The following is a 15391-nucleotide window of genomic DNA, read 5'->3' on the forward strand; positions in this document are numbered from 1 at the left end:
CAATCAAAGTCCAGGGCAAATGAGAAAATATATGATATGTGTGTGTGTGTGTGTGTGTGTGGAGATGACTACCTTAATGCGTGGTTGTAGTGCAAGTGAGACTGGCTGGTAGACGAGGTGCAGTCGTGGAGTTCTTTCTGCTCCTCCTTCTGGAGGGATGGAGGGAAGGGAAGAGCGTCCCATAAACTGGACCTTCTCCGTGCTGCAGGGTCCTCCTGCAGGCCGCAGACCGTCGGCGACGTTCGTCGGCGTTGGCCAATGGCGGAGCTCGTCACATAACGTGTTCATTTTCAATTCTACTCATGAGCATCAGAATGGAAATCCGTCGATGTCTACAAGAGACACATGATGCCACATGATGTCATGTCGGACGTCTCCTCAGAAGGTCCGAATCCATCGCACGTCCTGCAGTAGCGGGCTGGGCCCCGTCGTCCATCGTCGTGGAAACGTGTTGAGCGGATCCACATGGGATTTGAACACATTGGAAAACGAGGCAGATTCAGACCGTGGTTGATCATTCATGGAGATGCTGAGATGTTTCTTGGAGTGTTTGATCCAGCGGAAGATCCCCTCAGAAGAGCAGCAGATAATGCTGCCATCATACTGCAAAGAGCACACACACACACACACACACACACAAACACACACACAGACGCATGTTCACTGTGCATGTTGCTCGCTGCTAACTTCGGATGGACCTGTTTTCAGGTTCACGGCGGTTCGTGTGAGAACAGCCTGCAGTTACATGCACGGCATTTAAGACGTGTGTGTGTGTGTGAGTGTGTGTGTGTGTGCACCACGCGTACATACACGCGCTCATACACCCCGTGCACACGCAGAGCAGGCACTGGAACCCCGTAATGATCCCCCAAACATGCATGTTGTTGTTTTCAGCCGTTCGTCTAGCCTCCAATCATCTCTTCTCATTGTTTTTATCCCTCATTCCCTCTCTAATCTTCTCTTCCTCTTCTCTTTCCCACTCTTCCTCTTCCTCTTCCTCTTCCTCTTCCTCTTCCTCTTCCTCTTCTTCCTCTCCCTCCTCCCCCCCTCTCACCCCGGATCTTTTTTTTTTCCCAGGCGAGTGATGCTGCAAGAGGTGTGTGCGCCTAGTGCAAGTGGGTGTGTTAGTTCGTGCGCGTCCGTTTGTGTGTGCGTGCGTGTGTGTGCGTGTGTGTGTGAACGTGTGTGACACACACACACACACACACGCACACGCACGCACACAGACCGAGCCCCTATCACAGAGCATGCCTCTGCGTCCGGCGGCCGGCAAACATGAGCCGCCCAGCCCTGCACGACAGGACCAGCAACAGCAGCGCGCACGCTCACGCACGAACACACACCCTCACACACACACGGCGGACGGCAGCCAGGGGGGCAGTACCGACAGCGGCAGCTCCCGGGAAGAGGACAGCTCCGTTCCCGTCCCCGACGCCGTTCCGGCTTCCCGTCCCGGAGCAGCGCGGAGCTCCGGTGCCGGTGCAGAGCCGAGCCCCGGTGCGGAGCCGAGCCCCGGTGCCGGTGCGGCAGGGAGCTCCGGTGCAGAGCCGAGCCCCGGTGCCGGTGCGGCAGGGAGCCCCGGCGCGGAGCGGAGCCCCGGTGCAGCAGGGAGCCCCGGTGCGGAGCGGAGCCCCGGTGCACCCATGGAGGAACCGACGGGGAACACAGTTGTCATCCGCATAGGAATCCCGGACCTCCAGCAGACGGTAAGACCCGCTGTCCGGGAGGGAGCCGCCGCCCCCCCTCCTCCGCCTTACTTTTTCTCGGTCCATTTTTCTTTTCTTCAGCTTCTTCACCCCCGGTCTTCGGGATGCACCGCAGTGGCTGCATCTGCGTGTTGTCTAACCCCCCCCCCCCCCCTTCCACCCCTTCCACCCCTTCCACCCCATGTCTTCTTCTGGAGGTCTGCCTAATGAATCCACCTCTTCATCAACTGTGCTTCAGCTGACTCTGACAGCTGTGCTCCTCTGAGGGTGAGGGAGGGCTGGGAGAGGGCAGGCCAGCAGAGGAGGCTCCAGGACAAAGAGGAGAACATGAGGTCCTGGACCCCCTTCCAGAAAAGCCTGCTAAACTTTACCTCCGCTTCCTCTTCCCCTTCTTCTCTCCCGTCCTTGTGGTGTTTCGGGCTGGGAAGGACGGGAACCCTCGAAGACCTCCGAGGATCATCCAGGTCCTGCCAAGCTGTGTTTGCTGCAGAAGGTGCTCGGATGGGTTTGCGAAGCTCACGCTTTTGTGCTTCACCCTGAGAAGCGGCGGCTTCCACTCTGGAAAGCTATTTTTACTGATTGTCAGCCAACAGATCACGGCTCTCCTCCTTGAGGAGATTCTCCCCGTTTGATCCTGTTTCCAGATGTGATGGCAGATAAGCAGAAGAGATGACATCCATCAGTTTACCACATCGCTAACGCCCCCTCTGCTGTGTGTGTGTGTGTGTTTTGCACACACACTTTCATTCTAATAGGCAGCAGCAGTGTTGACACAGCACTTGGTTTTTCTGAATTCTAAATCTTCTCCTGTCAATGGTCCTGGTCTTTCTTGATCCGGCTGGAGGTCTCGGGTCTGTGCACGCTGGTGATCAGGTGCCTGCTCTGGATTCTGTCTCCACACTTTAAGAGTGGCGCTTTTTTTTTTTGGTGCTTGTTACTGTGGAAGGCCTCCCCATTGTCACCCCTTTGGCTGCAGTAAGCCGTCGTGTGAAGCAGGGCTGGCGCTGGTTGCTGGAGGAAAGGCAGGGAAGGACCAGAACGTACGGAGAGCGAAACAAACAACACACACACACACACACACACACACACACACACACACACACACCATGTTCTTTACAGAGCGTACTCAGGAAGCTCGTTCTCAACAACCATAGGACCTTCAGGAAGTGTACCTGTGCATACAAACACACACACACACACACACACACACACACGCACACACACACACACACACACACACACACACACACAAACATACACACACGCACACGTTCTTTAGAGAGAGCATACTCAGGAGCTCATTCTCAACAACCATAGGACCTGCAGGACGTGTACCTGTGCATACAAACACTTACACACACACACACACACACACACACACACACACACATATAGGGTTGCTTATTTGATATTTCCTTCAGGTTTGCAGATGTTTAGGTGTAAACTCAGACCTGAGCCTCCGGTAACCGATGGAAACATCGTTGTGATTCCTTCCATTCCTCCATTTAGTTTCTCTAAAATACTAACCGACCGTCCGTCCCCTTTCTGAATGTCGGCACCTCAGTGGACTTCCGTTCAGGCAAAGCCCTCCCGAAATGCTCCACCATCTCTGAGAGGTGTCCCGCACCTGGATTCAGAGGTAGCGGTCCGTCCTTCAGGTCGGGGCCCCGTCCCGGAGGAGGCTCCGGGGCCCGGCTGCCTTGACGAAGGACCGAGGAGCTCTTGTGTCTCATCGCTTCTGCTGAGGCTCCAGCATCCGGGGCTACGTCTCCCGTCCAGGTGGCCGGCCGGCCGGCCGCAGAGGAGCCGTCTCGTGGCGCTCACCCCTTTTCAGACTTAAAAACAGGCACTGCTGCATTATTTGTGCCGCAGGATGCCGAGCTGGCAAGGTAGAGGCTTCCAGACGTTCAGGGACGACGCGGAGAAAGCTAATCGGACGCAGTCGCCGGACGGAAGGGGCAGATGCAGGGATGCTCGGCTCGTCGAGCGGCTCAAACGGCGACCCGGTGTGAACTTCCTGCTTCCCATGGTCACCGGGTTAAACATGCGAGGAGCGCCGTGGTGAGTCTGCAGCCTAAGGAGCCAGAGGGGGAACCGAACCGACCGCCCGACGGCTTAAATATGGTCCTTACATTGTAAGGCAAGAATTAGCTCCCTGCAACGAAGCCGCGCTTGGCCAAACACCACGGCACAGGATTTCTAATCACTGGACCGAAAGGCACGCCGGGCAGCATGTGTTCGTTGGCAGGCGGCGGGCTGTCAGGAGCCGGGAGAAGAGCCACGGCCAAGGCGGTCAGGAACATACGCAGAGGAATCACCCGTGTGTGTGTTTGCAGTTTCAGAAGTCAGACGTGGAACTCACAGCTTGTCACGAAGCGCCGGGAACTTTCAACCGCTCGCTCGGCCGAAAACCCGCAGGTGTCAAAGTCAAAGCCTCCGTTTGGCTCTTCGGCTCAGGTTTCACGCCGATGTCCGTGAACACGGTTTGCAAATATTTGATGCACTCTGACCCCCGAAGCCATGGCCGCGTTATTACTTCTTCACTTTGCACCGCGACGCCTTGGTTAGATGCGGAGCAGACGGGGCTGAACGTACGGGTACGCGGGTCAGAGATACCGGGGTGCGAGGCCATGGAGGGATTTGTAGGTGAGCGGGAGAATTCTGCTGGAATTGCAAGATTTGATCGCCAGCCAGAGAAGTTGGATGAAGGTCGGAGTGATCTGCTGCCAGGTGAGAACGCCTGCGGCTGCAGTTTGTTCGGGTTTCGAGAGCTCCGTCGTAGTATTCAAATGAGAAGCGGTGTCAAGGTTTCTTTTCCGGAGCAGTCCTGAATGCATAGCTTGCCGCAAGAAGGTCACACCGTAGAATTGATATATATTTCTTTCTATATATCTTATTAATTCAAGTTAGCTATCGGCTACCTGCGGGAGCCGTGGCTCTGTCACATTGATTGACTCAAATTCGGATTCTGTCCGGCCATAAACACTGACCTAATGAGCCCCCGCTGGTTTGCTTGTCCATCTTCCGCAACCTTCTGGGTCGTATTTCAGACATTTGTGGCCCCTGATTGACGGGCGGGTCCGCAGATCCCCCCGAGAGCGCCGTCCGCAAGCTCTGGAGTCTCCGTTCGGAAATCAACCCCTTCGTCCGTGGCTTCGGGTTTCTCCGATGTGTTTATTCGCCGACCAGGGGTCTCCTCTGTGCCCCGTGGCGGGTCACGCTCAGGATGAACGTGTTTCATCCGTGCAAATCCGTTCGCAAGGGGCCCGTCTCCAGACTGCAGATAGAAAAGGTAATCTGTTGCCCGACTGGAGTTACAGTCATAAGACGCGTCTCGTCTCCCTGGTTTCGCCGAGCGTTGTTAACAGGGAGGATGAAAAGCGCCGCGGTGGGTTCCTTTGCCTTGTATTGAGTTGTCTCTTATTGCACAGAACATGCCAGCGAGCCTTTGTGCTTCTCTGAATAGCCGAGATTAAAATATCCACCGCTGCAGTTTTACCTGATTTGTCATGACTTTGGCGAATTTTGTGAAGAAGATAATAATCACAGTGGAGGTACTTTCACGCCGCCGCTGCTGCGGAACCACAGCTGCAGTACAGGTGGCCCTTTCCAGACCCTCTCCAGAAGCGCATAATCCCCTTGGTTTACATTCCGCTGCTGTCGTATTCTCTACCCTTTGTGCAGGTCCCTCTCCCGGCCTCCTGTGCAAAACGCTGGGGATGTGATGGCTCCGTGCAGATTGACCGATATTGGGTTGAAAATGTCCGATTGCCCATTTGCATCTATTTCCTCGGCGTATGCAAGGCAGGTAATTGCTGCCATCCGGTCCCATTTCCTATTGATTTCAACCGCATTAGATATTGTACTTGGCACTCGGGAGGGGGCGGGCGACCCCTCTGCGCGCTCCGTCGTGCGGCGAATGCTCTCAGGTGTGCCGGACAGGAAGCCCGTGTCCCTTTCGCTTTGTATCAGATGAATTTCCGGACATGTTGAAGTCCTCAAACACCAGACTGTGTTGGGCGCGGGTTTGCTCGCTACGTAAGGGACCGGGTTCTCATCACTTTATACCGTCACGGAGGGGCCGTGAAACAAAACGACTGTACAATCATCTGTGACAGTCCAATCTTTGTTTGTTTCTGCCGTTTGAGAGCAATACCCCGGCACTTTCCTCTCCCCTCTCCGCCGCTCATATCGGGATGCCTCGAGCCTCTTTCGTGACGGATCGATATGCAGAAGGAGTGGATTCTCCGGTCTTGTCGAAGTCATTACAGAGGTGTTTGGTACGACTCGGAGTCGATTGTCTCAAATAGCTAGTGAGTACCGCGGCGCACTCTTTGGGTGCGGCACCGCCTTCGAGCAGAGGCTTACTTTGGCGAAAGCATTGGGTTGCACTGCAGGTCACAAAAACAAACCGTTTTGGTTCAAGAGCCTGAGCTACTTGTTCCTCGCCATCTGGTCCGTAGCCGTCGGCCATCGGGTGGAGCTACTTACATCATCGAACGCGAACGCTTGGTTTTGAGCGGGTCGCGAGTATCCGGACTCATCCGAATCGAACTCATGGATTTTTCGTTCTGCCCGTTGAGCCTTCCGGTATTTTCCGCACGATGCTGCAACGCTCGAGGAGCATTTGTGAGGCCGAGTGGAGTCCTGTTTATCTGATATCTCCTCAGCCATGGCTTTTTCGCAGAGGCTGCCAGCTGTGCTTTCTCCGGCACTGCGAGCGTGAAGCGCCTCCGTCAAGATCATCAAGTACCTTCCAAATGCATGTTATGGGATGGAAATGTAGGCTCGACCCTCTGTAGGTAACCAGATGTATCGGGCTTCTCTTCTTTCTATGAACAGATGAGCTGCCTGTGACGTGTTTTGACAAATGCCTCGTGGACTCAATTCGTTCCCGGGAAACTTTTGTCGTCCACTTGTTGTCTCTGGTTTGTCGTATGAGGACACTCGTGTTTGTGACACCTTGAATCAAGCGTGACGCATCTACGCTTCCACGGCTTCGGTGTACTTCTGAGCGGGGCCGTTCTTTCTCCGGGCCGGAAAGACGACTTTGGAATATTCCCTCTTTCTTTAGAGGTCAAACTGGTATCGCGACCGATCCCGTTTTTGATCTCAACCAGCCGTGAAATGAGATTTCAGCCCTCAGAAAGTCATTATCATTCATCGGGTCACCGCTGAGCTGTGATGACCTGGTAGGTTTTGGGTCCACCTCCAGGTAAGATCTGGGTCCTATAAAATGTTCTTTGCTCCAGCTGGGCTTCTTCTCTGAGAGCTTCCAAAAGCTCAGTCGTGCCTCTGATTTCTCTCCGCAGCAACTCTCATCCCCGCAGCTTTATGATGTACTTAAGACGTGCACAAAAGGTTCGCTTTTTATGCCACGACGGTCCCCGCCAGCACCCGTAAAGTAACCGAACTCCATAAAACAACTTATTTCCAATATCCAGCAAAAACGCTCCTCTCCGTATTCGACCACCTGGCTTTGCTAATGGGCAACGCTTCAAAAACAACGAACTGATGCTAACGGCAAGACCTCTGCTGTAGGCGCTGTGTGTGTCGCGCTGCGGTTCTCTAGTCGGCCGCTCTGAGTTGTGCTGCCAAGGCAGGAACATCAGATATTTCTCATCTATGTAAGATAGTCTAATATAGTGATTGTCCAGTGATGTAATCGGGCAGCACGTGGCTGACTAGGGACTGTGTGAGGACGCGGCCCGAGGCCTCGTTCTGATGGTGGCTGAGCGAGGCGAGGGAGGGGGGGTTGTGGCCGGGAGACGATATAAATACTCGATTTGGTGATAATTAGCTCTAAGCTCTGTATGTTCACCACACTAGGATGGACAACCGTGGGGAAAAGTTGATGGAATCTCGTGAAGTTCTTCTGTCAACATCAACAGACAGGGAGGGGGAGGACAGGTGGCCAAACAGGCTGCCGATCCCGTGGAGACGGGCGAAAGTGACTTGTGTGTACCAAACAAGAGATTACTTTGGAAGAGTCTACTTTGGGTGGGATTACACAACTCCTGCTGAGTTTCAAGCCTGGATCAGGAACGTGAAGCGCCATGCGACACATGTTCTCCGCCGCCGCAGAGAGACGACGACCGGGTAAAACAAAAGTCTGAGGTGGTTTCGTCGTCCGTCTCGGCGGCCGACCTGCCGCGTCGAGCCGCCGCCGCTTCGCTTTGCCTCGTCTGAGCGGGTCTGACATCCACGGTGAGCTCGAAAACCAGCCGACACCCGCACAGCTGTCTTCGCTGTTGATGCAATTCACTTCATAAATGCCATGATTATGTTTGCGGGTGGATAGAATGGCGTTTCCGTTCCGTGTAGGTCTCGCCGTTCCTCACTTTCAACGCCGCCAGAGCTATCGCAGCAAAAATCCGTGGGCTGAGGGATGCTGTTCATCTCACAGCGGGGCCAGTGGAATACTCTGACTTTGATTTCCTACCTGCTTTCATCCACATCCTCCATTTGCCTCTGGTTTCCTTACATTTTAGAGAATTATCTGCCAACAAATGGCAGGCATTTTGATTCCAGGACGGACTGCGAGAGGATGCTCACGCCCGAAACTGTAACAATGGAAATTAGCATCGGTGTGAGCTCGACCGGACCTCTGCCGCCATCCCACAGCGGGGGTCCACCCTCTGCCTGTCCAGTGATCTAAGACGTTTCCTTCTCACACACTCTTGCAATGTTTTCCCAAAAATAGAGAAAGAACCGCTCGCAGAATAGCTCTTTATCAAAAGATGCTGAACTGGACATCTGCTCTGCTGTGTGTGCGCTGTGGTGGAAATATGACCTGGACACTTTATTCATTTCCAGATCAGGGCTTTAAAAAAATAAATAAATAAAATAAAAATAAATAAATAAAATAAAATAAAATAAAATAATAATAATAATAATAATTGCTGTGATTATAACATACTCTGTATAAAATGATTGAAATATTGTTGCCCTCTGCTTTTTCTGATTTCTTTTATTGATCGCATGGATATCTGACTGAAAACTAATAGTGTTTGTTTTTCTGGACGTCGGTTGTTGCACTTCCTCCTTCAATTATGGGAAATTAACATTATTATTGATATGTGGTTAGCTTTGGATAGCTGGAGGGCTATTATTAATATTTCTCAATGATCTGCCGTGGCTGGTAGAGGAAGGCAGATAAATCAATCCACCTGATTACAAAACCATTGCATCTGTGGAAGTGAATGCAACCTTTGTCTCTGTTTGCTGCCAACAGGGTTCCCTGGACCCTGGAGAACTATATTTGTGATGGCTCATTTACAAACTTCTTATTTTATCTTATTTTATCTTCTTATTTATATTTATATTTATATTTATATTTATATTTATATTTATATTTATATTTATATTTATATTTATATTTATATTTTATATACTTTTTTATTTTTCAACATAATAACTGATACGCTGTCGTGACAAAGGTATTTCCCCTACGGGGATCAATAAAATTCTTATGTCCGAAACTTTTTTTTGCAGCTGAGCAATTGGAATCTTTAAGAATAATTCAAAGATTTTTCAACAAATTATGAACATAAATTGTGTGAGCGTTATCACACCAAACACATCGACGTAAATTAAAGACTACATAATCTATATAGGACTATAATTCTTTCATGGCAAGTTTGTGCTTGGAAAATGTTTTGGTTTTCATATCCAAATGTTTGAATTGCAAAATTCTTTTCAATTATGAATGCACTGAAGATTTTTTTTTTTTCAATTTGAATTTACATTTTTAAGGGAATAATGTTCAGGATTAAGATAAAGATCAAGGTAAAGATAAAGATTAAGATTTAGATGAAGATAAAGGAATTATGTTGCTAAGGAAGGTTTCGTTTTAACATTGTGAGTGTTCAACAGCTTTCACAAATATACAATAAATACGTGCGTGTGTTCGCGCGTGTGTGTGTGTGTTCGCGCGTGTGTGTGTGTGTGTGTGTGTGTGTGTGTGTGTGTGTGTGTGCTGTTGTCCAGTGGTTGTTTACCTTCCTGTCAGCAAGAAGTGTAACTGCAAACCGGAGACGAGTTCCTGGTGTGTGAGCAGACTTGGACTAAAACTCTGAATTATGTCCTTCAGATGGATCCATTAGCCCCAAATGTGGATTAGTTTTGTCCAATTCTTAACTCCCCGTCCCCCTCTTTGCGTCTGCATCCCCGGCATCTTGCGTGTTTCACCCGGGCACGGCGTCCTCCTCTGTGACGCTGACGTGCAACGGCGCCTCCAAACGTGCTTCCCCTGGCCGACACGTACGGGGTCGTATCGGTTCTGATTGGCGGGCATCGCTCCGGAAAGTCTTTTCATATTCACCGATCCCTATTTTTATCCCGGTCGGCGGTGGCAGAGGGGGCAGGAGACGTGGCTGGCATTTTCCTTCTTCCATCTGCCCACATGAAGCGCCAAGGGTGTGGGACATGGATTGGCGGGGATGGGTCCCCTTCGCCGTGTCCTCATCTTACACGCCATTTACTGCTCCTCCCCCAAAGTGGCCCGTCCATCTGTCCACCCGTGGCTGTCCAAGGATAGATAAAGCAGAAACAGGCAAATGGAGCGGTAAAAACTTTACAGGTTTTATTTTAGGCACAGCTGACCCAGGCGGAGGCACACGGCATAAAGTACGACTAGTTCCGACCCGGCTCTTTAACATCGCAGCTTTACAGTTAACTTCCTGAAAGCTCATTTTAGATCAGGGGTCTCCAATCGCGGCCCTCGGAGCAATATTTTGTGGCCCCCCTGCCTGAAATCCAATCTTTGTGTTAGTGCGGCCCGCGCGTTTTGCTCACATGCGTCTAGGGGTTTTATAAGGTAAAAAACGGGCAAGGAAAAAATGAAAAAGTAACTTTGCAATGTATTTTTTGCATCAAAATTTGAAAAAAAAAAAAAAGTTTTTTTTTGATGAAAAAACATCTAGTGACATTGTTAAGACGATCTTATGTCCATAAAAACCACAAAAGCAATAGCAATAAAAAAAACAAACGGGCAAAATTAAAAAGATTGCCAGATAATAACCAGAATAGCCACCATTAGCCTTGTAAACATTAAACCTCCTCTTATACATGCTACCAATCTATCTTCTCATAAATTCTAGTGGCAAATTTTCCCACAGTGACAATATTTTCTCTTTTAACTCGACAATATTTTTAGGTTGTAATTTCCTCATTTCTTTTTTAATATTCATTTTTAATATTAATTCATTATGTGTTTTTTTAGAGGAACAGTTCATTACGTCTAAAGATGTGTATAATTTGCCTGTTTACCTCCTTTAGACTAAAACAAATAAAAAAATTTGGACTTAGTGTTATTTCCAGCTAATGATTTTACGATATTACTGGTCCGGTCCCCTTGAAAATAAAATTAGGCCGTATGTGGCCCCCGGACCAAAATGAGTTTGACACCCCTGTTTTACTTGACACTTGGACCAATGAGGTGTGAGCAAACGCAACCATGCTCAAGTTTGATCTCTTACTTTGTTTGAATGTTTGATTGCCATAATACACATTCTGACATCCCAGTATGACTGCGTTTTACCCCGTAAGACACATGTGTCAAACTCATGGCCCGCGGGCCAAATGTGGCCCAACACCTGATTTTATGTGGTCTGTGAGAACGTCTTGAAAGGTGTGATTGTCTTCAAATAAACAAGTCATTTCCCACAATTCATGCCGACTGTTAGATCGCAGTGTTTCCACTTCAATGTGGAACTGAGAAAAACAAATGATCCCTAAATGTCCAGGAAGAGAAAAGTTGATGCCGTTGGAAGGCTGTCTCAAGAAAGACGGGAATGAAAGACGGAAAGAAAGACGGATTTGAATGAGTTATTTAACATGAAGGAGTACCGTATTTTCCGCACCATAAGGCACACTGGATTTTAAGGCGCACCTTCAATGAATGGCCGATTTAAAAAAAAATCATATATAAGGCGCACTGCATTGTAAGGCGCATAGAATAGAAGCTACAGTTGTAGCTGGGTTGCTTTATGCATCCACTAAATGGAGCTGTGCTAAAGGGAATGTCAACAAAACAGTCAGATAAGACAGTCAAACTTTATTAATACAATACAAACTGACGTTCTGAAAACTCTGTTCACTCCCAAAACAAGTTAGTGCATACTTAATACGGTACCGTATGTACCGGTAGCTCTTACTGATATCTGTGGCGCCTTCGTTGAAAACAATGTATTTCCGACTCCATTTGTCACAGTTCAAAGCGTTTCATGAAACCAAAGCACCAAGAAGGACCGCCTCTAAATTCATTGATGTTCATGTCGCTAGCTAGCGCTGTGCTGACAGTAGAGACGCTTCTACTGCTGCTCTCTGTTCAACAACCCACTGTTTGAGTTTGTCCTCCAACTGTTGCCATCTCGCTTTGTTTCCTCAGAAACTCTGTTTGGTCTTCTTTACTCGGCGCAGGTCATCTTGTTGCTTCCTCAACTCCCGTACCATTGATTCGTTCATGTTGAATTCTCTCGCTGCTGCTCTATTCCAATGTTCTACTGCGTGACCGATCGCCTTGAGTTTAAACTCTGCGTCGAAAGCGCGTCTCTTAAAAGGTGCCATTTTGGGGTCTTTATACACACACAAATGGTGTGGGACTGGAATTCCCCTTCACTGTTTTTACCACTGCTACTTCGGTGACGCGCGCACACACATGAACACACACACAAATGGAAATGAAAATGCACGCTTTGCGCAGTCATATATCCTTGCATGCACAGCGTGCTACTTCTTCTACAGGAGAAAATGGAGTCGGCGGCTGCTTCCCGTAGCTGCGACACCTCTTGCAGCTCAATGTTGATCCCTATATAAGATGCACCGCATTACAAGGCTCACTGTTGGTTTTTGAGAAGATTAAATGTTTTTAGGTGCGCCTTATAGTGCAGAAATTACGGTAGTTACATTTATTTGGTTCCAGTGATAGTGTTCCCGTTCCACGTGGACCTTTGTGGGCAATTATGATGGCCCTCAGAGAAAAGGAGTTTGACACCCCTGCCGTAAGACCTTCGAGGAGGCGGTCGACCCGTCTCTTCGATGGCGTGAACCTTCTAATCGGTGTTTGGTCTGAAACGCACCTCTGAATGAGCGACAGGACTTGAGACGACCCCTTTGAATCAGGCACGTCGTGCCGTTGTTGTATATCGTGTCTTCAAAACAGCAGAAGGTGGTGATGAAAGCCTCCTGTTTTAACAAATGGGGCACGCCGTCCTTAGATCTTTGAAACAGAACCCCAGATTTATTCGGCGTACAGCGTTCTCGCTGACAACGGCGAATACTCCTGCATCCCTTTGATGCAATAAGCACACATTTGACCTCCAGTTACAAAGCTATTCGAAATCTCTACTTCAATTCTCAGCTCACCGCTGGCTGCCGAAGCATCTGCATGTGTTAAGTGGAGCACGCACTGGATAGTGCACAGAATGAGCGGCGCATACACCGAGGCGTGCTTGTAATGAGTATTGCATATACTGAGTCGTGCACATACTAAGAAGTGCATCTATTCAGCGTCGCATATACCGAGTAGAATTTGAGGTGAAACCGGCGGACACGGACTTGGACTGGTGCAGACGATACACAGACGGGAAGAAAAAGAGAACAATGTTTGCACGAAAGCATGGCTGTTAACAAACAAAACCATGAAACAATGGAGGCTCACCAGCGGACGGCCAGTTTCTAATTAAACTGACCGGTTTATTGATCCGCTCACCTCTTTCTTACAGGCTTTTTTTGTGTTTTTCTTTCTCTGCGTTTGTTTTGGACCCGCTCTCTCAGCCTCTGTTACCCGTCTGGTCGGAGGAACCTCCTCTTTGTTTTAATATCACTGCAGCAGCGGAGTTTGATGTATGACCGATCGGTGAGGTAAAGCACTTTTTACATAAAATCCTTAAGTGTTTGTCTCTGTGAGAGAGTACGCTCAGAACTCACACTTTAGCCGCTCCAGAATCCCACACGAACAGACACATCGGTGAAACACTCTTTCTAATAACCCCTGATTATTTTTTTTGAAGTTTGTTGACGCACTCACGCCGTGTAAAATGCAACGCCTTGCCTCGCGACGCAGTCCAGTCCGCTCGGTTCGCTTCGGCCGCGTCCCCGAGCTCCGGCGAAGCGAAACGTGCCGGGGCTTCGACTCCCTGTTTCGCACATTAGTGTGTTTTCACAGATGATCTACGTCGTGCTGTTAATCCCACCGGAGCCGCCTGCTTCTCCATCTAAACTTAATGTCGTCACATGGATGAACATTGTGCACTCGGAGGTCGCGATCGGTCACGCGTCGTGAAAGCGCTCGACGGGCCGCGATGGCGTTTCTAAGGGAGCGTGGAAAACATGCACGGAGAGCTGCGTTATTACCGCGTCTCCCGTTATCGGAAACCGAAAATTTCCGACCTCCGTGTGTCCGTGGACGCGAGACGGCCCTTCTCTTTGGGTTTGTCGGCGCTCGCGCCGTCCCGCTGAGAGCCATATTCCAGATTTCTGAAATATTCAGACAGCCTGTGAGATGAGGTCTTTGCCGGCATGTGTGTGTGTGTGTGTGTTTGTGTGTGTGTGTCTGCGTGAGGCGAGTACCCGAACATAGGACTCGCATTCTGCTTTTTCTACATGTTAAGTCGAATTAATCACCTTGATAGGCGGTAGACGATGGATGGATGGAAGAGTCTCCCTCTGCATCTGCACTGTAACCTTGTTACCTCAGCATCATCCTCACTTACACACTTACAGGCGACATATGTTTGACAGATCATTCACTCATTGTGTGTGTGCGTGTGTGTGTGCGTGTGTGTGTGTGTGTGTGTGTGTGTGTGTGTGTGTAACACCTGTTACATGAGTGAACATTTTACTGTACTGGTGTCGCTTTGCAGTGAAATTAATTTCAGGGATTTCAGCTGCAGGCTGATTGTTGTAACTGTAACTGAAAATGTAACTGTAACTAACTGTCGTACTCGGGGCTGACTGCATTGTGTGTGTGTGTGTGTGTGTGTGTGTGGTTTGTTTAAACCGCAGAGCTAAAATGTTTGCAAGCAGAAGCACCGGCTGCTAATGCTTCTTAAAACGGTCATCATGGAGCAATAGCTGGGGTTAGCATAAAGAACAAGTATAAATATGATCTATCCTGGCCAAGAAAAGCCGGATCCAGAAGAAAGGGAGAAATGCGGCTGCAGCCTTGGAGGGTTCAAGTCCTTCGCTACTCTTTTCAATGTTGCTGCTTTTCTGGTTTCCACGTGACAGTTTCCTCTCTGGAGAAAAAGCTCCTTTAAAACGGGCGCTGGCCGAAGCCCGCGCTAGCAGGCTAACGCCGGATTCGTCTCGATATTTGTTATTTCCCAGAGGTGCTTTTTGGATTGGCCGCAGCAGAACATTAGCCACCAGGAGAGAGGAGACGTTGACGAAAGCCGTCATGTTTTTCTTCTCCCCGTGTTAGTTGTGACTTTATCACCAGGACGCTTCGTCTCCGGCGTCTCTCTGAGCAGATGGAGGATCAGTCCATCACTGTTTGAGGTGGAGCGTAACTCACTACTCACTCTCTGTGGAGACGTGTTTGCCATCCTGCATGAGGACATCTATCAGATTGCAGTCTACTGGAAGTGTGTGTGTGTGTGTGTGTGTGTGTGTGTGTGTGTGTGTGTGTGTGTGTGTGTGTGTGTGTGGACTGTCTGCATGTGCCATTGACCAGAGATTAA

General features: G+C 49.5%; 1 protein-coding gene across 1 annotated transcript in view; it reads left to right on the forward strand.

Annotated features, from left to right (window-relative positions):
- The first annotated feature begins 1189 nt into the window (after positions 1-1189).
- LOC147225292 (uncharacterized) overlaps positions 1190-15391 on the forward strand; it is a 37468-nt gene continuing 23266 nt past the window's right edge. Inside the window, exon 1 of the mRNA XM_086163381.1 lies at positions 1190-1706. Within this exon, the coding sequence (XP_086019507.1) occupies positions 1248-1706 (459 nt within the window). The 5' untranslated portion in view covers positions 1190-1247. The remainder of the gene's footprint in view (positions 1707-15391) is intronic.

The sequence above is a fragment of the Fistularia commersonii genome, chromosome 17 (assembly GCF_037954325.1).
Source record: "Fistularia commersonii isolate RoL2024-O1a breed Wild chromosome 17, RoL_Fcom_v1.0, whole genome shotgun sequence".
In the NCBI taxonomy this organism is placed as follows: Eukaryota; Metazoa; Chordata; class Actinopteri; order Syngnathiformes; family Fistulariidae; genus Fistularia; species Fistularia commersonii.